The sequence below is a fragment of the Bubalus bubalis genome, chromosome 2 (assembly GCF_019923935.1).
Source record: "Bubalus bubalis isolate 160015118507 breed Murrah chromosome 2, NDDB_SH_1, whole genome shotgun sequence".
Classification (NCBI taxonomy): domain Eukaryota; kingdom Metazoa; phylum Chordata; class Mammalia; order Artiodactyla; family Bovidae; genus Bubalus; species Bubalus bubalis.
Genome location: NC_059158.1, coordinates 132,169,332 through 132,192,377, shown reverse-complemented (window position 1 = coordinate 132,192,377; position 23,046 = coordinate 132,169,332). Strand labels below are relative to the sequence as shown.

The following is a 23,046-nucleotide window of genomic DNA, read 5'->3' as shown; positions in this document are numbered from 1 at the left end:
TTTGCTCTCTAAAGGAAACCAAATTAGGCAAGGTGCCACTGTAAAAGATTGTGCAGACCTTCAGCAAGCATAATTGATCATTTGGTCAGGGTTAGTAGGTGCTAGAAGGGCTACATCGAGTCACCGTGGACAGAAAGAAGTTGAGGAAGTACCTTCAGTCCAAGCCAGTAAGCCCAAATGACAGCAACTGCATGCTTACGCCTAGCCTCCTCCTTCAAGCGTTTCAATTCCCTTCGAGCCTAGAATGTTTTAGATGGTAAATAAAAGAGACAGCCCAATGCAGATAGCACAAATGACCAGAAAAAGACACCCCACCAAACAGAAGAGCCAATTTATGTATCAGGATTTCAGAATGAAAGAGAAATGGTGCACAATCATTTAAATCCAAAGCATCAGTGTCAGGCTGGTGTACTTTCAGGGCACTGAGACTCTGTCTCCAAGCAGGACAATCCATGTGGGACCCGAGGGAAACACTCCCAGCCTGCCCCCTTCCTTCCAATCCGTTCCTTTTCTCTCCCCTGTTCTCTTTCCCTCTTACATCCTCATCCACACTCTCTCACTCCCTCCCTCATCAAAGCCTCAGAACTCTAAGTGGCACCTAATAATTTCTGTGGACTCCTCTCTGCTGCCAGTCCATGGGGCTAAAGACACAGTGAATTTCCGAGTCCATTCACTTGAACATATAAAAACATAACTCTTGTGAACAACCATTTAGAAAACTGGAAGGAATAAAGGTTGATTCTCTGAACTTCCAAAAAAAAAAAAAAAAACCACCCAAATTCTGCAGTTGGAAAATTAGAAGTAGCATGTATCAAAATTCATATTAGCTAGGGCCCCAAACAGTGACATATACAGAAGCAAGATAAAAAGTGAAAACTCATAGGTTTAAAAATCAAACTGAGGGAAAAATTAATCTGAGGCGTGTTTTAAAAGATGAAAACAGACAGGCACTCATGTTTCATGACATCATGGTACTGAGACCAGGAAATGAGTTCACTCAGTGGAGAAATCCCACCGTCCAGAGACCCTCTGCCTCTGATTCAGTTCCCTCAGTTTATAAAAGGAACTAGCTGGTTCCACACAGATGTTCAGGGGCAAACACAAACGAACAACTTTGGTTAGCTTGTGGCAAGTTATGATCTTTATGCAGGCAAATGTTGACTTTTCTCATTTTTCTCACAACATGGGTTTGTAACGCTGACAAGGTAGACTTAAAAACATAGGATTATGTTGGTATTTGAGTTTCTAACTGGGATTCACATTTTTAGCAGAGATGACCTTTGATTTTCTAAGTAATGAAAGCATCTAAAATGCTCGTCCCTTGGGGTATGTGAAATGTTCACAGAGCCCACGACTCTGCCTGGGGATTAGTGAGAGTATTTCAGGAGGCCTTTGTTTCTGAACACAAACAGCTGATGCCGAAATTCCTGGGATTCTTCAGGGGCAATTACAGCTAGTTTTGCATGAACATAGCTTTCTGCTAAATCACAGATGATCATTCTTTTCACATATAATATTTTGCTTATAATAATCAATAGCAGCTACGGTGAGCCTAAAAACCAATTTCATTCATGGATTAATATTTTTGCCAAGCATGCATTAAAGGCATTTCTATTATCAATGTTACAAGGACCAATCAAAACCCAAATTTTAATTAAACATTCCCATCATGCCCCCGCCACGTACTAAAACACCTTTAGAAAACCGCCAGGACACATCAAGGGGGTAAAAAACAAACAAATAAAAAACTCCTCCCAAACTAAACATGCACATTATTTGAGAGTTTTAAAAAAGAGCAGCTATGCTAGTACCTCATTAGTAAGCAATTAGAGTGTTTTTTTTGCCTACACGTGCTTAGAGTTAGCTTCCTAATGTGCTCTGTTGGCATGAACATCTCCAGGGTTATTAAATCTCGCTGCTAGGACATGCGCCACTGTTAACCGTGGGACTCCATCCCCTGAGACGCTAGAAACATGGATTGATTATTGCAGATTCCAGGATGGGAGTGATGGGATATGCATTTCAAGTACCTTAGATCCAAGCCAGTAAGCCCAAATAACTGCAATAGCATGTTTATTCCTAGCCTCCGCCTTCAGCCGGCTCAGTTCCCTTCGCGCCTGTGATGCATTTGAAAAGGATTTACAGAGAAGTTTAAGGCAAGAAAGGTTACTGCTGGTTCCCAGTGGAGAAAGAGGAAGACAGACACCGTCACCATCAAACAGTATACAAAAGCGTGAGCCACCACCCCACACCAAAACGTTGGAAAGAGCGAGAGGCAAACGCGTGCTCAGGAGCTTAAGCCAGTGAAACCCGAATGAGGGGGTCCCTTGTTCCACAAGTCACTCTTGACCCACTGCTATCCTGGGGGGCCTCTGGCCTACCTGGGTGCCGTGCCAGTATGCTGCAATGGTGGTGACGGCTTCCTCACAGCGCTTCTGATGTTTCAGTTCCCGCAGGATTTTCCGGGCCTAAAGCACACAGAATGACCCAGAAAGAGCGAAAATCAACCAAAAAGCAAACCCCGTGTATCCGGTGACTTGAAAGAAAATACCTGAAAACATAGTCATAATTCCCATTCTCAAGTGAAAAATCAACAGCTTAAAGAAAGGAAAAGTTGCTCATTAGCCCAAAATGGACCATGAGAAGGAGGTAAATGAAGACACTGTCAATCATGACAGTGTAGCCCCACTCAGACAGACAGCATCCTCCCAAACTCTGATGAAAGCGAAAGTGTCAGTCGCTCAGTCGTGTCCAACTCTTTGCGATCCCATGGACTGTAGCCCTCCAGGCTCCTCTGTCCATGGGGATTCTCCAGGCAAGAATACTGGAGTGGATAACCATTCCCTTCTCCAGGGGATCTTCCCCACCCAGGGATTGAACCCAGGTCTCCTGCATTGCAGGCAGATTCTTTACCATAAATCTGACCATAGCAATATAAACTGGATGCCTCAGATGGAAGGAAGAGTTCTCTGAACATGATGGGTGTATATGGCGGGTCTATCTCCAATGATCCATCAAGAGCCACTTGATCACTTTTCCTATTACTGTCTGGAATGGAAGTGTAGCTGTACTTTTTATTCAAAAGAGATAGCTAAAAATTTGTTATAAAACAAAATTATCTCACTGGTTCAATACTAGTGGCTTCCTTCCAGTCATTTCTGGAAACTGATTTAGTGTAGGGGGCTAGGAGGACAGCTGGTTTGGAGGTGAATCTTGTGTCCCGCCTCTTGTCTCTGGACAGGACACCTGAACCCCAGTACTCAGTAGAATGTCAAAAGAAAAACCTGCAGGCAGCAATCTCACATACTCTGTGTGCTCAGACTTATATTTGGCCATTGCTGTGTACAACTATTAATACCAAGTCCTTGGGTTGCCCATAGGACTAGACAAAGGGCAATGGAAGCCATGAGACTCCCAGTCCAAGGCTCCACCTCCAGAAAGTCCTCTGGGCCTGAGAACTACCCTGAAGTAGTCCCTCTGGATCCAGCCCCCTCCACAAAATCACCCAACAGGAATATGGCAACAACAGGCCCTGAAGTTCCTTTGACCCAAGCAGGGATCAGCAAGCTTTATCTGCAGAAGGATAGGTAGTATGTGTTTTTGGTTTTGCAGATCATATGTTCTCTATCACAACTACCAACTCTGCTGTTGTAGCGCTAAAGCAGCCACACGCAAGATGTCAAACAAGTGAGCACAGTAATGTCCTGTTGTTGTTCAGTTGCCCAGTCTTGTATAGGACGTAGTGTACTAATAAAGCTATCTTTACATGAACTTTGCACTTCAGGTATGCATATATTTATATGCAACTTGTATTTCCTATAAGTTTCACATGTCATGAAGTAGTCTTCTTCTCTTTTTTAAAATTTAATAGTAATATACAAATATAAAAACCATTCTTAGCTCTCAGGTTGTGTGAAAAGAGGCAGTAGACTACATTTGGCTTGTGGGCTACAGTTTGCTGACTCTGAACCAAGCTTTGGCAGGTAGGACCTAGAATCAGGTGGGGTGGGTGCACTAAGACAACCAGAGCTTAGGATCTTTCAATCATGACAGGACAGCCCATAAGACTGTCACAGGGAGGGTATGGAAGGCACTGGGCTGGGGGTGCTGAGGTCTGGCAGAACTCACAGGTACTCAGCCTCACAGACTACCGCTTCCCTTGCAAATAGGGGGTGAGAGGAGATCGACATCATGTACAGTATTGTTTCAAGGATTTCCTGCTCAGAGAACAAATCTTGAAAAGAAAGCAGGAAGCAGCCAAGACACGGTGCTGTAGGGCCCCAGCTTGGCCCATAATATTTATTCTTTCCATCTGACTGTTTACAGGGTGGGCAGGAGACAAGGAGCCCTCCCCTGCAGAGTGAGCATGAAGACATCATCCTTTGTAAAGAACGTGAAAACACCACATAAGTAAGGGTCACTTCTTTCAAACTCACCTTCCAACCCCGGATATAAGACTGAATTACCAAGGCAGAGCTCTTTATCTGTTGATACCTCTTCTGTTGCTGTAGGATGAAAGGGGAAGATATCAGCAGTTCTATTTACATATCCACAACACACATACCAAGAAAGAGTTGGCTCACTTAGTGCAATGAACTCTTGATCACCCATATTCCTTCTGGCAATCAATTAAGTATAGAAATCAAAATATCCAAGAATCCAAAATTATTACAGTTAATCCAAAGTTTGCTTCAAGGCTGGTAAATACAATTAACTAATGTCTAAATGACTCAGGACCCACCATTATTAACATCTGTTCTCTGCATCATGTTGTTAAAACATACGGTCAAATGCACAACAGATACGGATGAACACACACGGAATGAATACACACTGACTTCTGCACCTACTTCCGAGCGTGTACTCTTCTTGGTGCCATTTCTCACCATGCCACTGACTACGTCAGCCTCTGACATCCCACATTCCTTTTAGGTTTGCTGCTTTTACTGCCTCAAGCTGGGAAATCAGCTCACAAATTGAAAATAACGTTTATCAATCGACTAAACTTTATTTATCGAGCTGGTGATCTACATCCAGCCCTTGAATAGAACTGTGAAGACGTAGATGTTACCCTGACTGCATCCCTGCACTCAAGGACTCAGAGGGGACACCAGCCAGCAGTGGAAAAGAGAACTACGGTCTGTCCCAGAGAAATGCGAGCCCAACAGGCAGGTTCAGATGCAGCAGAGATTATCCAGGTGGGCAAGGTTAAGGAAGACCCAGTCAGAGTCTTCCCAAGGGTCAGCGAGACAAGATCAATGGCTGGAGGCCGTTCTTAATTTCCAGCTGATGTCTTGGAAAGCGGAGGCTGCTAGAACACTAACTCTAGAAAAAGTGAGTGTTGACTGTGTTTAGTGGGGAATATTCACTACAACATGGGTCCTTGGGATGAAGTTTCACAGTTTTTCAAATAAATTACTGAAGCCAGGCTGTGACTCTGACCCTGGAAATGGCAGACTGCCCATCTCCCTTTCTCTAAGGGGGGACAGATGCTCCAAGGGCTCTAGGCTACGTTCTGGAAGCTCAGAAGAGATGGAGGGTGATGTTATCGATGTATGAGCAGCAGAACAAAAGACGATGCCAGAGAGAAAGGCAGAGATCCTGACAAAGGGCAATGGAAGCCACGGGACTCCCAGTCCAAGGCTCCCCCCCTAAGCCCGCAGGAAGGGTTCCAGGCCTGAGAACTACCCTGAAGTAGCCCCTCTGGACCCAGCCAGAGGACCTTGTTTCTGGGACCTTGGACAAGTCACTGCCCTTCTTGGTCTCAGTCTCCCCATCAATCAAATGAGGAGCTGGAAAACCTCTAGGATTCCACACAGAAGGATACTCCATGTCTGCAGGGAACAAACTGAACCTATAATACCTGACCACTGCTTCTCACATCCATTTAGTACCTCCATGTTTTCTTTTAAAATTCCTACATGGCTTGAAAATAACTCCCTCTTTAAAATTCACCTTAAGGAGCCATGAAATACCACAGATTATGGGTTTTAAGGTAATCAGTAACTGAAAATGGACATTCAGAAAATCTTTGATTTACTTGGTCAAGGGAAAATCACTGGCTTGGATAACTACAGATAACTGATGGAGGTATTACATAGATACTGGAGTTTATAAAAAAAAAAAATTTTTTTTTTTTAACAAATTGAAGGTTTGTGGCAACTCTGTGTTGTCAAATGATGGTTAGCATTTTTTAGCAATATTTTTTAATTAAGGTATGTACTTTTAAAGATATAATGACACTGCACACCTAATGGATTATAGTGTAGCACAAACATAACTTTTATATGCACTGGGAAACAAAAGATTCGTGTGACTAGCTTTATTGGAACAGTCTGGAAACAAACTCACAAAGTTTCTGAGTTTTGTCCATAGTTAAAATTCTGAAACAGAAATAACATTCTAAAGCTTGGGTTATTATTTGTTTTCATTCTAACTCTCAGCATCAAGAATTAAGAATACATATGATGACTTTTTAAAATCTGGAGATACCAAAGCTTTATGTTGCTACTATCGGTTCCTTTCCTGTTTCTTCTCATTCTTCTGACGAAATGGCCCCTTCCAGAAGGTCTTCCTTGACCACCCCATCTAAAGTAATATCTGTCTCACCATTATTCTAGATCTCAGTTCTCTATTTCCTTCCTAGCACTTACTACAATCTGCCATTGTTCTGATTATTTATTTGCTTAAATGCACATTGTCACTCACTAGACGTAAACTGTGTGAGGTCAGCAACCAGGCTGTTTGGTTCACGTTGCTATTCCCTCAGAGTCTGGCAGAGGAGGAGTTTCAAAACTATTTGTAGAATTGAAGACAGATAAATTTAGGATGCTTCAAAACTTATTTTTTTTAATTAATGATCTCAAAATAAGAAATAATAAAAATGGGTTCCTTGAGGACTGGTTATTTGCTAGTCCTCCCACTCTAAGGCAAACAGAAAACAGAGCGTTGCAAAACTGCCAAAGGACAAAGTACCACTATGTGCAGCCAGGCTGGAGACAACAGCCCTCTGGGCCTTTGCAAGATACATGTGAATGAATTTATCATTAATGTGGCTGGCTAGGGTCAGACTTTAACACTTGTACCATTGGTTATACTCTTTTAATTCAAGGAAGCAATTTTGAAGATGTTCTTTTAAATGTAATTTCTCTTTACTCATTTAAGTAACACTGATTTCTAAAACTCAGAAATTTATACTAAAATGGATTACATGAGAATAGGCCAGCCTAAGTTATGTTCTAATTATACACTCCTTTAAAGTAAAACTACTCTACAGCTGAAAAAGAAGAACACACTTAAGGAGATTTGATTGCAATTTTAATCCACTCTCCAACCCACTCTCTAGTGAAAAAGCAGAGAATGAAAATACACTTGGCAGCAGCGCCCTTAGCATTAAAATTCATTTTGTGAGAACACAATGCCAAGTTCAACCTAGCCTAAAGGCAAACCTTCAGGTTTCCCTCAAACCTGTTATGCCGCCAATGAAACATCTATAATTGAGTGAGAAAGAAAATTTCCCAAAGAAATTCCATATCAATTAAATAAATATACTTTATTTTCGCATCTTTTCCCAAAGGGCCTGATATGTGAGGACTAAAGGAAATCCAAACCTTTACCCAAACCCAGAATTCTACTAAAATGTGGCACTAGCTTTCTAGAATTAAAACCATTTTCAGAGCTCCTACAATAAATGGAGGACAGCCAATTATTTGGGAAAACTGACCCTACCCTACTCAAATGGTTAAATAACATTATCTTTTCCAATCTGAAAACCAAATTCAAGATGTAGACCTCCACTACATGTATCTCCATCAGCGGAAAACAGTGGGATGAACTCAACTGGAGCTCTGACTTGTCCTGGACTCAAACCCCATCTCGGCCATCTAGTAGCTGTTCCTTAGTTTTCTCATCTTTAAAAAAGGGGACCAGAAGAGGACCCATTTCACCAGGTCATTGGGAAGATTAAGTATGTAAAAAGTTCCTTTCATAGTTAAGTACAGAACAAACATTTGCAAAAAAGTACCATGATTATACCTCAAAAACGTCATGAGCTCTTACCGCGTATCTCCTGAACCAGGCAGCAATCACAATTTGGCTTTTTCTCATCAGCAGGAAATGTGTGCGACATTTCCACCCCCGATAAATCTTCTGAATGAGAGTGGCCAGGTCCTCAAGCCGTTGCTTCCTCAGGTCTTCTAATTTGAATAACTAATAAAATAACAGATGGAGAAAACTATTTGGATGAATTCATGCAAGATACACAATTCAGGGTACAGTGTTTCACAAATGTTTTACAAAGTGTTTTACAGTGTTTTACAAATGTTTTACAAAGTGTTTATGACAAATCACATAAGGGCTGGACTGAGCTCTAGATGTGCCTTCACACTATCAACGAGGATGAAATTGTTAACAGAAGGGAGGTGATTTCAAACGATTGCTGAGGTTTCTCTCAAACAATTTAAATACTTTTGTATTTCACCATATTTCCAATAAACCTCTATGTTCATTATATTTCATGCTAGTCTCTTCAGTTATAAAAATGCTCAATCAGATTTTTTTAATAAGTAGAGTTTTAAGTGTTCTTAACTTAAAAAATTTTTTAATTTGGGTGACTTCATGTACCTCTAAATGGTAGAGTTGTCTTTCCTACAATTACTGTACAATTCAGACATTACACATACAGACTGGATTAACCTTCAATTTTTATGAATGAGGGAGGTTTTACTGTAATATCAGTTTCTTTGATTTTTAAAATATTACACCATCTATCAGCTCAAAAATTTTGATGTTTCATAAAACATGTGTTCTTCCACTACCCTTTATTAAGCCATCCACTTGGACATTTGTAGAAAAACAAAAATGTGACATTCTTGGTAGCATCTTGGGTAACACTATAAAGTTAAACACCCTTTAAGAACTTGCTTACATGATTATAACACAAATGCAAAATTACATACTGTTCTTGGGTTTCTAATGAATATCTTTGATCTACCAAAGGAGTATTCTTCCACAGGAATCTCCAATTCATTAAACAAAACTTCCACACCAGCTCTATAAAGATAAATAAAAGCAACACATGTTCTGAGTTACAAAAATAGGTTATCTTATCTTAAACCATGATATTAGGTTCTCAGATCAGATCAGATCAGATCAGTCGCGTCCAACTCTCTGAGACCCCATGAATCGCAGCACGCCAGGCCTCCCTGTCCATCACCAACTCCCGGAGTCACTAAGACTCACGTCCATCGAGTCAGTGATGCCATCCAGCCATCTCATCCTCTGTCGTCCCCTTCTCCTCTTGCCCCCAATCCCTCCCAGCATCAGAGTCTTTTCCAATGAGTCAACTCTTCGCATGAGGTGGCCAAAGTACTGGAGTTTCAGCTTTAGCATCATTCCTTCCAAAGAAATCTCAGGGCTGATCTCCTTTAGAATGGACTGGTTGGATCTATTTCTAAGTATAACTGTTCTTTCAGTAAGCATCCTTTCATCAGAGAATTCCCAGATTGAATTCCACAAATTTAACCAAATCCAGGGGTAAATGCTAAAAAAGCATTTTGGGTTCAAACTACATATTCTAAGAAAATATGCTATTAAAGCCAATTTCTTGATTTCATTAGCTGCTGCTGCTAAGTCGCGTCAGTTGTGTCCGACTCTGTGCGATCCCATAGATGGCAGCCCACCAGGCTCCGCCATCCCTGGGATTCTCCAGGCAAGAACACTGGAGTGGGTTGCCATTTCCTTCTCCAATGCATGAAAGTGAAAAGCAAAAGTGAAGTCACTCAGTCGTGTCCGACTCCCAGCGACCCCATGGACTGCAGCCCACCAGGCTCCTCCGTCCATGGGATTTTCCAGGCGAGGTGCTCAAATAAACGCATAACAATGGATCAACCAGGGCCAAAAGAGTATGCAAGAAATTCACATCTATTTTGAATCCTCTTAGTTAATCCCTGTAAACATTTTTAAGCACTGCTCCTACTACTCAGATTGTAGACAGGGACCAAGAGTGCTAAGTGCCAGGCAATGGAATGCAAAAGAACACAGGCCTTACAGGGCAGAAGCAAGGGCCTGGACTTGGCTCTAACCCCTTCATCCTAGAGCCTGGATTTAAAGTCAGTCTTTAGCCCTAAACTCTGCCCCACCAACCTGTGGACTGGACACCCGGCAGGGAGGAATACTTGTTCTGTGTATTATAGTAGACAATGACTATAATACCCTGGAAATTAGCAGTAGCAAATGACATAGCACCCAGACCCTAATTACTTGGGCACTGAATTATGCATCAGAGACCACACCGTAAGTCTGGAATTTCTTGCAATACGAGGTGAGCATGTAATTCTACTGATGCTCCTGTGACAGGTCAGGTGCACTGACAATGTGGAGGCTCAACCAGTGCAGTGAAAGAAAATCCCATCAAACAGCACACTGGCCCTGCTGTAGTAGCTGGGAAAGCTTCTATGGCCTGCAGAAGAGTAACTTCTGACTCTGGTGAGAGCAGAAGAAAGGCCCTTGCACAGACAAGGCCTGGATTCTCTCCTGCAGCAGCCCCCCACCAGCACACAAGCTCTCTCTGCTTGGGTCTGCAGTGGTCCAGTGCTCTGCTAGGACTCGATGGGTGAATGCAATGTAGGGCGCATGAGCTGAAAAGCCACATGGCCCTGAGTTCTGCCATATTCTCCAATCCAGTTTTACTTGCAATAACACTGACACTGTGAACTCTCCTGTGTTCAGATACAGAACACAGAATCAGATCAGATCAGATCAGATCAGTCGCTCAGTTGTGTCCAACTCTCTGCAACCCCATTTATCGCAGCACGCCAGGCCTCCCTGTCCATCACCAACTCCCAGAGTTCACTCAGACTCGTGTCCATCGAGTCAGTGATGCCATCCAGCCATCTCATCCTCTGTCGTCCCCTTCTCCTCTTGCCCCCAATCCTTCCCAGCATCAGAGTCTTTTCCAATGAGTCAACTCTACAGAATAGATAGATATAAATTGAAGTGAAAGTCGCTCGCTCAGTCATTTCCGACTCTTTGCGATCCCATAGGCTATACAGTCCATGGAATTCTCCAGGCCAGAATACTGGAGTGGGTAGCTAGCTTTTCCCTCCTCCAGGGGATCTTCCCAACCCAGGGATCAAACCCAGGTTTCCCACATTGCAGGAGGATTCTTTACCAGCTGAGCCACAAGGGAAGTCACAAGGGAACAGATATAACTGGTCCTATATCTATTTCTTAATTGGTACAGACTTGGGCAAAGAATTCGATCCCCACTCCCTACTCACTCTCTCTGGGGTTAATTCTCCAGGAAAAAAAATGAAAAGCTGAAAGCAGTGATACAAGATGCCTCTAACTCGACCCTGCTATGATTCTACACAAATACAATTATCAATCACAAATTTCCCTCCTGCTAACTCGCCATAGCATATCTTAGAAGTTCTATTGACATACAAATTCCAAAGGTAGATGTGATAAGCCCTGTTTTAACCTTGAAGACCAAGCGCTCTATAATTAATAAAAATTGGCACAAAATGGTATCCTGACAGAAGACGGTCCAAAACAAGTTACATCCAACTTTTCATAGGATTCTGTTTTGCCTGAACAGCACGTGAAGAAAACAACATGGCATTTGTATGTTTTAAAACTTCATCATTAAATGTGATTAACGAATGTCTCACCTTGCTGGTCCTTTCCAGTGAGGCCATGTTTGTTTACAAAGCATTTTGTATCTTTCTAGGCAAGGTTCATAGGCCTGCCTGAAGGCGTAGCCTGCCCTTCTCACGCGGACATTCTCCAAAAGACCCAGATACCTGACCTGATGACACACTAGACCCTCGTTGAAGACGTGTGCTGCTTTTTTATCGTTCGGTTTGATACACCTGAAAGAATACACAAATTTTAGTTTTTAAACTCTGTCTCTTACAGATTGATCTGTCCATGTTTTACAAAGTATCACATATAGTTATTTCACAGTGACATATTACTTATCATTCTTGGAAACCTCGTCATTTCCTTTGAAATTATTCCAGATCATTTTATAAAAACATTAAGATAAATACACTGCAGACTCAGCAATAAAAAAGAATAAACTCTTATGTACAATAACATGGATAAATATCACTGACATTCTGTTGAATGTAAGAAGTCTGATGTATAAGAGTACATATTCTATGATTCCATTTATACTAAGTTCCAGAGAAACTATTCCTAGTGAGAACTCGGCAGTGTTTTACCTCTGGGGAGAGGAAGGCGTGAAGATGGACAGGGAAGGGGCACAAGGAAATCTTCTGGGTTGATGGAAATGTTTTATATCTTGGTCAGGATGGGGCTACATGGGCATAGAAATATGTAAAAATTCAACAGCCTCCACAGTTAAGCTTCATATATTAGATTGTGTATATGTATATTACATACCTCAATGAAACAGTTAAAAACACTGCTGTCTCACTAAATCCCTATTACCTCCCTCCTTTTAAACAGAGCACTTTGCTGCCCAAGGAAAGACTAGATTTCCCAGCTTCCTTTGTAGGTAAGTGTGGCCATGTGACCAAAATTTTAGCCAGAGCAGAAATGATGTTTGCTACTTCTGATGTATTGTTAAAAGGAACTTGGTTCTCCCTTTGCTCTTCTGCTAAGTGCTGGTTGGCATGTTGACATGGTAGAGAGTTATCTCTGACTATATACATAAAAGGAGATATCCTCAAAATGGCAGAGCCTCAACACAGAAGACATTGCTCTATTAGCCTTGGAGTCTGTACACTTAGAAGTTACATAAGAAATAAATGTTAATCTTGTTTAGGCCCCTATGATTTCTGGATCTTGCTGGAGCAATCTCTATATCTTAATTAATATACTGTTAAACATTTATGGTTATATCTGCCTCACCATAACTGTCAAATAAAATCCACATGCATATACAATATATGAACAACTAAATCTTACATAGTTTGACCCTGGTGTTTTCTATGATTTTCCTTTTTACATTTATAAAAATAATGCTTACTTTTTGGTTAAAGAACAAACAGATCAATGGAACAAACTAGTGAGTTTAGATCTAGATGTCTACACATATATTCAACTGATTTTCAACAAAGGCATCAGGGCAAATGAGTGAAAAATAGAGGTTTGTTTGTTTTTCTTTTCAATACACAGTGACAAAACAAGATACCTATCTGGGAAAAATAGACCTTAAAATGAATCTGAGACTGAGTCTAAAAATAAAGATATATATATATACACTTAAAATGATATATTCACAACGTTGGAGTTTATTAATTAAGAATTCTTAGAGACCCATTAAAACCACTGAAAGAGAAGGAGAAGAAAGGAATTTTCTGGGGTGATGGAACATTCCATGTCTTGATCTGAGTAGTTGTTACCAAAGTGTATTCAGTGGTGAAAAAACAATGGAGCCATTCACCTAGGATCTGTGCATATCACTCTATACAAATTATACCTCAATTAACAGAATCTTAAGGTTTAAAAAAAAAGTTGACGCAAATGAGAATAACAAAACACTGATTGCACAAAGTTTCTTGGTTCATTTTTTTGGAAACTAGGATCCTTACCTAATATATGTTCTAACCTGTTTGCAACCAAACCAGGGGATGCTATTTACATTTGCTATGAACACAAATATTAGGGCAACAAGCCAAACACGAAAATATTCTTCATGCTAACTTCCTCATAACTGAATTTTCAAAGACAACAGGAGAAAGTATGTGTGGGCGTGCATATGCCACATGAAACCTGACCTGTTAGACACACACCCTCTATCACCTAGTTCATCAAGTACACACATCGCCAACTCTAATACTAATCGGCCTTTACTGAATGTTGAAATCTATGATGACTTAGAAGCAAAAAAAGAAACCAGATTTTTTAAAAGGGGTTCTTGTCTTGTTTTGAAAAAATTTCGATTGTTTCATAAATCAATACTTGAGGCATATGCTTCCTCACACAAGACCTGCAACTCAGGTGTCAATGGGCCAAGTCAATGTTACAAGAATCCACAATGAATCCAACAGAAGAGTTTATGCAAAACCTTATCAGAAATAAATATATATTTTGTTTCTTGTCTTTAAAAAAAAACAGAAAGTTGCTCCTGTATGCCAACAACCCAATTAAGTATCTATTCCCATCCCCCGCCACACTTCTTCTTTCCTTTTTAAAATTCCTTATTTTGGGGGCACTGGAGTATTTTTCAAGCACACCCAAGACACCATATGATTTGAACTGTAAGTACTTTAGTTACCCCTTTGCTTGGGCTATACTCAGATTTAAGCAAACAGGAAAATGATCCTCCTTGTGAATGCCTTCATAGTTGAATGGCCAAAGAATTTTATGTGCCAGAAATACCTAATGTAGTTTGGATTCTTGGTCTGTAGATTTTTCATCAGAGTGGCTACGGATGCTTTGAACTGTGAGCCGGCTGTAGGAGGCCTTTTCAGGTTGATCTTGGCAGGGTTTCCTTCGGGAAACAAAGATTTGATGAGGGCGTGTCCAGCCTTCCACATAGCTTGGGACAGGTCCCGATAGAGAAGGTCATTGTTCTTGTCCACAAATCCTTCCACTTGGTACAGCACCTATGGGCAGCACATGGGACTCAATAGCTGATACGCTGCACACCAGAACATCAAACAGCTGTTAAAAATATCCTGAGACTATCTATACTGCAGCCTCTTCTTTCTCCATCAAAAAACCCTCAACACGTTAGTCACACTCTAATACCAAATTAGCCTCCAAGTTTAAATTCCATCTGTCTAAATCACAGAGGAGTTCAAAATAAATTCTATTACCCTTCAGGATTTGCAAGAATAAACTTCAAAAATGTTATCATAACATTTTCAAAGGATTTTAGGGTTTTTTTGGGTATTCAATCATATTTTTGAGGTTTTACTTATATTTTTTAGTTTACATACGCCAATTCAAGTGTGTTTAAAAGGAGACAGGGGAAAACAGAGATAACATTGATATTTTTATAGACATCCTACACCAGCAGGGAAATTGACCAGAAAAGTATTTTTTAATAACATGGGCTAGTGAAAAAAAAAAGTACCAAGTTCCAACGTTTTGAAATTAAAGGTAATTTAGATACTATATACTTCATATTTGGGATTCCCTGGTGGCTCAGTGGTAGAGAATCTGCCTGCCAGTGCAGGACACTCTAGTTAGATCCCTGGGTCAGGAAGATCTCCTGGAGAAGGAAATGGCAACCCACTCTAGTATTCTTGCCTGGAAAATTCCATGGACAGAGGAGGCTGGTGGACTACAATCCATGAGGTCACAAAAGAATCAGACCATGACTTAGCAACTAAACAACAACAAAACAACTTCATGTTTACTAAATACAAAATCAGATTTTGTTTCTCCTCTGACGTTTGCGAGCTTATTTATAATTACTGTAGGGACTTCCCTAGCAGTCCAGTGGTTAAGACTCTGCCTTCCGATGCTGGGGATGTGGGTTAGCTCCCTGGTTAGGGAGCCAAGATCCCATATGCCTTGCAGCCAAAAACCCGAAACATAAAGCAGAAGCAGTACTACAACAAATTCAATAAAGACTTTAAAAATGGTCCACATCAAAAAAATAAATAAAATGGAAAAAATTAAAACCTTACTGTATGTCTTTAGTGACTGCTCATTTTTACTGGCAAATTTTTTATGTGTGTCAATAGATCTTTTTTATAGGCTAGCTCTGAGCCTGAAAATAATAAAATTTATTTTTTAATATATACTTGAACTCTTTGATTAGGTCCACTGGCTTTCCTTTCAGATCTCAGTACTAGTAAGATTTTTCTCAATATGATCCAGATTCTATGCCCACTAAACATTCACGGATTCTTCACCCCCTCAGCAGCTCCATTTATCCTCCAGAGCTGGCACTGGTCAGAATGCCATCTCTGAGGCAAGGTGTCTGCCCTCCAAGGAGTAACTGTGACCTCCCCAGGGTCCCGGGCTCCCACACCTTGCCAGCATAGTGCTGGATCCTGAAGCAGCTGTGAGGAAGGGACGTGTCATTGAGGAACCGGGAGCACTTGCTCATCCTGCTCTCAAAATGCTGGTGGGTAGCGCAGACTTGGTTCAGCTTTTCCAAGAAGGTCTCATCCGTGACCGTGCCTGGCCTAAGGCACTCTTCATCCAGCATGGCTAGGATCCCATTTGTGTTCTAGGAGAAAGGAAATAAAAGGTTTCCTTCCTTCCTCACTGTATTGTTTTCATAATTATTCCTAATTATGCTGTTAAACATAATCAACTTAGTCACAAGAAAAATTCTGTTTTGTTACAACAAAAAGTGGAGAATCAAAACAAATAACAAAGAAAAACACAGGAATCAACCCCTTCCAGGGCGTCCCAGGTGTGTTGGAGGAGGGGGCAGGAGTGTCTTTATGAGGTTCCCCCCACTTCCCCCATCTATGGTGCCTCCCCCACAGAACAGGATGTAGGAGTTACCTCAGCCACCTCAGCAGGCTGATGACTGAAACTTATGTAGTTCAGAAAAAGGCAACTTATACCGCAAAGACCAAAAAGCAAATCTGAAAGTCAGGAACTAGTCTGACACTACTATCTGTATAACATGTGGTCCTAAATCACAAAGCACTGTCTTCTAAGGCCATTATTCGATTCATAGCTTGAGAAGGAAATCGGTTTCAGATGTTTCCAAATTGCTCACATGTTCAAAATAGTTTATTTTACTGGGAAAAAAAGTGATGTGATTGGGATGCTGCTTTTAATGATCAATGCAATCAAGCTATGTTTCAAGAATCATCTGTTTAGTATAAAATTCTCCTTCCATATTAAATTTCGAAATGGATGTTAAACATGAGTTGAGAATTTGTTTGCTGAGTATTCAGACCCTGTGATCATATTTATCCCAAGAGCTGTCAGCCCAACTAAACCCAATAAAAAAAATCAGGAAACTTCTACTTTGCTAAATAAAGGCTGTTGTTCCTTTGATTGCCCCTACGGGCCCACACATCTCCATTCCACAGAGAACAATCTACTGACCATTAGCCCTACCCACTTCCGCTAGGGCAAAGTCTCATGGCTCTCCTCTTCTCTTTACAAAGCCGTGACATCCTCTGACCAGCACTTAAACACCTCACACACAAAATCTGGGGGAAGTGTGGACTCTCAGGAATCAAGTGTGTTCATAACATCCCCAGAATAAACATTATCGTTAGGTGTTGCTGAAAGGAAACATTTCCTTTATGTATCCAGGATCCTACACGGACATGAGTTTCTTTAATCACATATGCAAGGGGATTTTGGGCTGAGATAATTTAGCTATATTAGGTGTATTACCACTGTTCCTTGCCCGCGCCCCCCGCCCCCTTCTTAAAGGGAAATAATTAAGTGCAATGTTCCATTTATGAAGAGAGAAGTGTTAGTCACAACTTCTGGAAGTTAAAATTGCCTCAGCAAATTACTTCGGTCACAAAACTTACCAGAAAAACTTTTCAAGAAATCGATTGATTTTCTAAATTTTAGACTACAGTTTTAAATTGCTTAGGTGGAATATTAGTGTTCACAATCCAAAACTGTCCAAATTTTTCAAAACAAGGCTTATTTTTTAATTGAAAAATAATAATGGCTCAGAATTTTTTTTTAATTCAATAGTCAAAGGTGCAGCTTTCAAGAATATTGTGACTACTGAAGGAAAAGATATTGGTGAACTATATAATATTCAAAAACATTTTGTTAAAGATGAATAGCAAACGACCTGTTGGACATTTACAGCCTGTGATTCTATTGCTGAAACAGCACTCATCTATGATGACAGCTAAGTTTACGCATTGCTTCAAATTACTTTGTTATCAAGGTCAGGATCCTAAGCTTTTACACACAAATGAGTCTTCCCACAATCAATTCATTCATAATAAACTACAAAATATGATGTAAACACAAAAATCTTAGATTTGGAAAGGTTACTAAAAATGACACAGTAATTTTTCACACCTTAAGCCTCTGACATGCATAATTTGTAACCTGAAAAATCCCATGGCCCTCAGCCACCTGTGAAGTCACACACTGTCCGTCACATCCTTAAGCAAGGCCGTGATCCATACCAGCCACCCCTGGGATCCTATGTCATTCAGCTCCAGAGATGGTGCCTTTATCTTCCTTTAATTTGAACTGCATGGAGTTTTGTTGTTTTTGTAAACTTTTTTCCAGTTTTACTGAGATATAACTGACATAATACTGTGAAAGTTTAAGGTGTACAACATGTTCATTGATCCACAACCATATTGCTAGTTACCTCCATCACATCACCTAATTACCATTTCTTGAGAACATTTAAAACCTACTTCCTTAACCACAAGTATATATAATACAGTGTTGTTAACTCTACCACCATGCTGTACATCAGAGCCCAGAACTCTTTCATCTTACAACTAGAAGTCTGTATGCTTTGGCCTACATCTCCCTATTTCCCCCAAATGTTAGCCCTTGGCAATCACTATTCCTTTTATTCTGTTTCTGAGTTTTGTTTGTTTGTTTGTTTTTTAACTTAGATTCTACATACAAGTGATATCATACAGTATTTGTCTTTCTCTGACTTCTTTCAGTTAACATAATGCCCTCAAAGTCCATCTTTATTGTCACAAATGGCAGGATTTCCTTCTTTCTCAAGACTGAACAATATTCCATTGTATATGTACACCACATCTTCTTTACCCATTCATCTGTGGACAGACCCTTAGGTGGTTTCCCAAATCCTGGCTATTGTGAATAAAGCTGCAGTGAATGTGGCAGCGAAGATACTTCTTTGAGATCCTGATTCTGGGTTTTTTTTTTATATATATACCCAGAAGTGAGATTGCTGGGTCACATAATAGTGCTATTTTTAATTTCTTGAGGAACTTCTATACTGTTTTCTTATCTTATTTTTTTCTTTCTTCTCTCTCTACACTGTTTTCTATAGTGGTTACATCAATTTACATTCCCACCATCGGTACATTACTCTCTCACCACATCCTCACCAACAATCATCTTTTTGATAATAACCACTGAATAGTATGTTAAGAGGTCACTAGAATTTTAGGAACGGCATATTTTGATTTGGTAAACATCTTTTTTATTGAGTTTCCTATGATCAGGGCTCTTATTTCCAGGAGCGGTGGATTGGACCTGGGATCCCTGCACATAAGATAGAATGGTGTACCTAAGGGCATAGCATCTGAGCGTCAAGACCGGGCTCTGTGATACGGCAACAGGATGAGCACGGGGGAATACTGGCTAAGTATCAAAATGTCTAGCTCTCAATGTATGTGTTTAAGAACTGTGTGTAATTTCTTAAGCTTGTGATAAAGTCTCCACAGAACTCTATTTCTCTAACATGTTCAAATATTGGAAATACTAAAGCTTAACATTGAAGGCAGTCAGATCATTCGTAACTAGTGAATTATACTACCAAGAACTTGTTAGAAAACTGTACTTAATACTCACATTTTCTATTAGGTCACAAATGATAGCATTATTGAAGTACTCAATGTGAGTCCATTCTATGTCCTGAAAAAGAAAGAACATAATCAAATCCCATATAATGATGCTACAACACTACTATCTATAATACAAGACTTTGCCCATCTTACTATCTTCCACTTCCTCTCTGAAAATTTCCTTTATAAAAGTCAGGGTGGCAAATGTCATTTTCTGGTTCCCCAAACTCTGGTAATGCAGCAGTCTAGCACAGACACAATTTGATTGAAATAAATGCCCTTGACCTGGGCTGAGACGGCCTCCCCTTCCAGACTCCCATCTGTGGCAATTTCCCATGCACTTTGCTGGCTCTGGGCCATTTACTCACCAGGCCCTCGGGTCAATATTACTTTGTATATATTTACAATGTTTATAAGGAAATAAGTCAGAACTTGAACCCAAGAAACTAAGGCCTAGATTTTTCTGTTCTTAATTTGTAATCACAAGGAAGAAATTCATTTTAGAGTCAACCCCATGTTTAGGGCCATTAACTATTTCAAATGTAAAAATAGAACACTGCTAAGAAAAGTATTTTCAACAGAAAGAAAAAATGAAAACCTAGGCACTGGTTCTAACACTAGCTACAAAGCCAAAGCTGGGAGGCCAAATGTAAACATTCTGTATCTGCTTACACTCTGTCCGTAAGTGTAAACATTTATTTTTCCTCTAAGGGGAAGAGAGCTAATTCATACTGTAAGCTAAGGATCTTTCTATATACTCTTAGAACTGGTTTAGACAATCTGTACAAATTGTTTTAAGTTACAGATCAAAGTTTGGGTATTCACTTTAGGATGAGAAGACAGGAAGAGAATAAATCTGGCTTTTAGGATGTTTATGTTAAAAAAGGTGTCATTCAAGTATAAAATGTTTCTAAAGCATGATAATAATTCCAAATGGTAAATGAAATATTTATGATTTAGTTTTTGAGTAGATGAGTTATTTTACTAAGTCACTGGGGATAATATTCACATTAGAAAAATCTATACTGAGAGGCCATAAAAAGAAGATTCTGTGTCTTTAATGACTTAAAATGACACTATAGAAAAATGAAGAAAAATAGGTAATATTACTAAAATATTAAAGCAATAAATGAAATGGAAACAAAACATAATGCAATACAGATACAATAAAATTTCTCCTTTTGTCTAAAATAAATACATTTATACATAGAAAAATGTTGGCTATTTAAAAAAAATCAAAGGGTGAAAACCAAGTATCTGTTTTAAAATTAAGGATGAATGTATTCTGTAAATATGACTTGATTATTTTCCAACTACATCTAAATGAGATAATACATCCACAGCACTAGCATTAAGATCTGCTTTTATTAAAAAATTTTAGAAAATCAATGTTTTTAAAGAGTGAACAAAGTCTTAAAATATTTTCAAATTTATATACAAGACTTTTTAGGTGTACTGTTCTCTTAAGTTTGGGCAAATGAGTAGCATCAGGTAACCACCACCACAACCAGCCTCCAAAATTCCCCCAAGCTGCCCCTCTGTAGTCACACACCTATCCTCTGGCCACTACTGACTATTATGTCTCTATCACTGGTGCCTCGACAGCTCTGACTTCTCTAGAATGACATACAAATAGGCTTATACATATGTAGCCTTTGAATCTGGCATTTTTCATTTAGCAAAATGCATCTGAGACTCCTTAACGCTCTTGTGTGTATCAGTTGTTTGTTCCTTCTCATTGCTGAGTATTAGGGCCTTGTACAGATGTACCACTGTTTTTCTGTTCAATCATCTCAGACTAGTTTCTTAACAGGGTACTATTTTATTTCACTGCACGGGAATCCCGTGAGACTCAAGTCCGTCAACTGATGTCCACTGAGCACCCACTATGTGCTGAGCACTGTCCTGCACCCACAGCAAAGAAGTTCCCAGTCAGATCAGATGTCGTAACAAACAGGCTTTAAAAAAGTACTTGATACATCTGATTGTAAGGTCATATCTGAATAGTCTTCTGAAACCAGAATTTGTATTATGAGTTAAAAAAGGAATACTTAAAAACTTTTTTCAACATTACCTCCCGTATATACTCCTCTTGCTCTTCTTTAAGAGTCAGCTCAATGAAGATTTGTTGCAGTTTTTCATTACAGTAATTGATAATGAACTGCTCAAAGCTATTGTCCTATGTGGAGAAAAATGAAGACAGCCTTATAAAGCATGCCAGCAGCGTTCCCACGACAATGCAGCTCTAACATCTCACTCCACGAGAAACGTCACACACTCTTGCGGACCTAACCGCGGCCCAGCACACAGCTCTCAGACAGAGGCTGGCACACTGCAGGCACGCGAGGAATGATTCACAAGTCAAGTGAATGAATGAAGGATACACAAGTTATGCAGCTTATAGAGAATGAAGAATTTTAGTTGACAAATAAGCAGCCCACACATGGTAAAAATGAAAAGTAAATACATTCCCCCCAGAAGATCATCAAAGTAACAGTGAGATTCTTCATCTCAGTCATCCAAGTACTGTCTTCCATTCTCAGGTGAAACTCTGGAGCTCAAGAAATTCTTTCTGAAAGAGCTCTTACTCCCCCACCCAGGGTCATATCCCTCATTCTAACTCTTATATACCAGCACTTGTGAAAAATCATGTTATGTGTATATCAGCATGTACATGTGTATTCACACCTTTGATTAGTTTCATACTAATTGATCTCACTGGATTTTATATTTCAAAAGGGTTGACCATACATCTCTTGCTCACCAACGGAAGCCCATGCCTGAAGCAACTTGCACCTGAACAAGCACTCATTGTGTCCTGGATGAGTGAATGAATGAATGCAGGGCTCACAAAGTACAGACTCAAGGGAATCAGTACATCAAAATCATCTCCTAGCTACAGTCTCCTCTCAGAAGGGTCACACATGTATCACTTTTATGATTCTCAGCAGTTTCTTCTTCACAGCAGAGTTATTGCCTAGAAAGATCCGTTCTTAAACCATTTCTGAACAATCTGCAGCTCTTAAAGTATTGCTTTACATACAGAAGGCACAAAATGCATGTCTGTTGGATGAAAACACCAAGAACCACACCATTCAGAAAGAAGCATCTCTGGGAGATAAAGCTTATGATTTTCACTCTCTCGTCCTCTTTGCACAGAGAGGACACGGTGGCAGTGAGTGAGAGATGGTGACCACACCGCTGACTCTTCTCCCACTGCAGTGGACAGTCCTGGCCTCAAGGCTAAGAGGGGCCGCCCGAAATGGCAGAACTGAAGCTCGCCACTCTCTGTGAATACTGAGCAGCTGCCTTAAAATCTCTCCAGAAATGATGAAATCAAAAGTCATAGGTTTTTGAAAGCTGATCTTTCAAAATCAAATTTAGTTCAACCAGAACAAATTGTAAAACAATACCTGGGAGGGAGCACCTAACCACATACTGTCCTAGAGGTTGGCTAAGGATCTCTAATCACTAGTAAAGTAATTAATGCAGGGAAATTTTAAACTCTAAACCATGAACTACACATAAACTATATTACCACTGATTAATCTTTCAGTGTTAAATGTTGAAGATAAAAGTTGTGGGTTTTTTTTTTTTTTAAATCCTGAAGGTT

The 23,046-nt window shown here is 40.0% G+C and overlaps 1 protein-coding gene across 7 annotated transcripts in view; it reads right to left on the bottom strand.

Moving 5' to 3' along the window:
- The window catches only part of MYO1B (myosin IB), a 201,828-nt gene that overhangs the window by 18,610 nt on the left and 160,172 nt on the right, over window positions 1-23,046 (bottom strand). For 4 of the 7 annotated variants that reach the window (XM_006069448.4, XM_044936636.2, XM_044936637.2 and 1 more), the window contains exons 14-24: window positions 21,508-21,612; window positions 19,441-19,503; window positions 15,959-16,159; window positions 14,353-14,579; window positions 11,673-11,873; window positions 8,958-9,051; window positions 8,059-8,208; window positions 4,437-4,505; window positions 2,382-2,468; window positions 2,031-2,117; window positions 153-239 (exon numbers count right to left, since the gene is read on the bottom strand). In XM_006069448.4, coding sequence (XP_006069510.1) covers window positions 153-239; window positions 2,031-2,117; window positions 2,382-2,468; window positions 4,437-4,505; window positions 8,059-8,208; window positions 8,958-9,051; window positions 11,673-11,873; window positions 14,353-14,579; window positions 15,959-16,159; window positions 19,441-19,503; window positions 21,508-21,612 — 1,371 coding nt within the window. The remainder of the gene's footprint in view (window positions 1-152; window positions 240-2,030; window positions 2,118-2,381; window positions 2,469-4,436; window positions 4,506-8,058; window positions 8,209-8,957; window positions 9,052-11,672; window positions 11,874-14,352; window positions 14,580-15,958; window positions 16,160-19,440; window positions 19,504-21,507; window positions 21,613-23,046) is intronic. The other 3 variants (XM_044936632.2, XM_025277790.3, XM_025277799.3) reach the window with 3 other exon arrangements.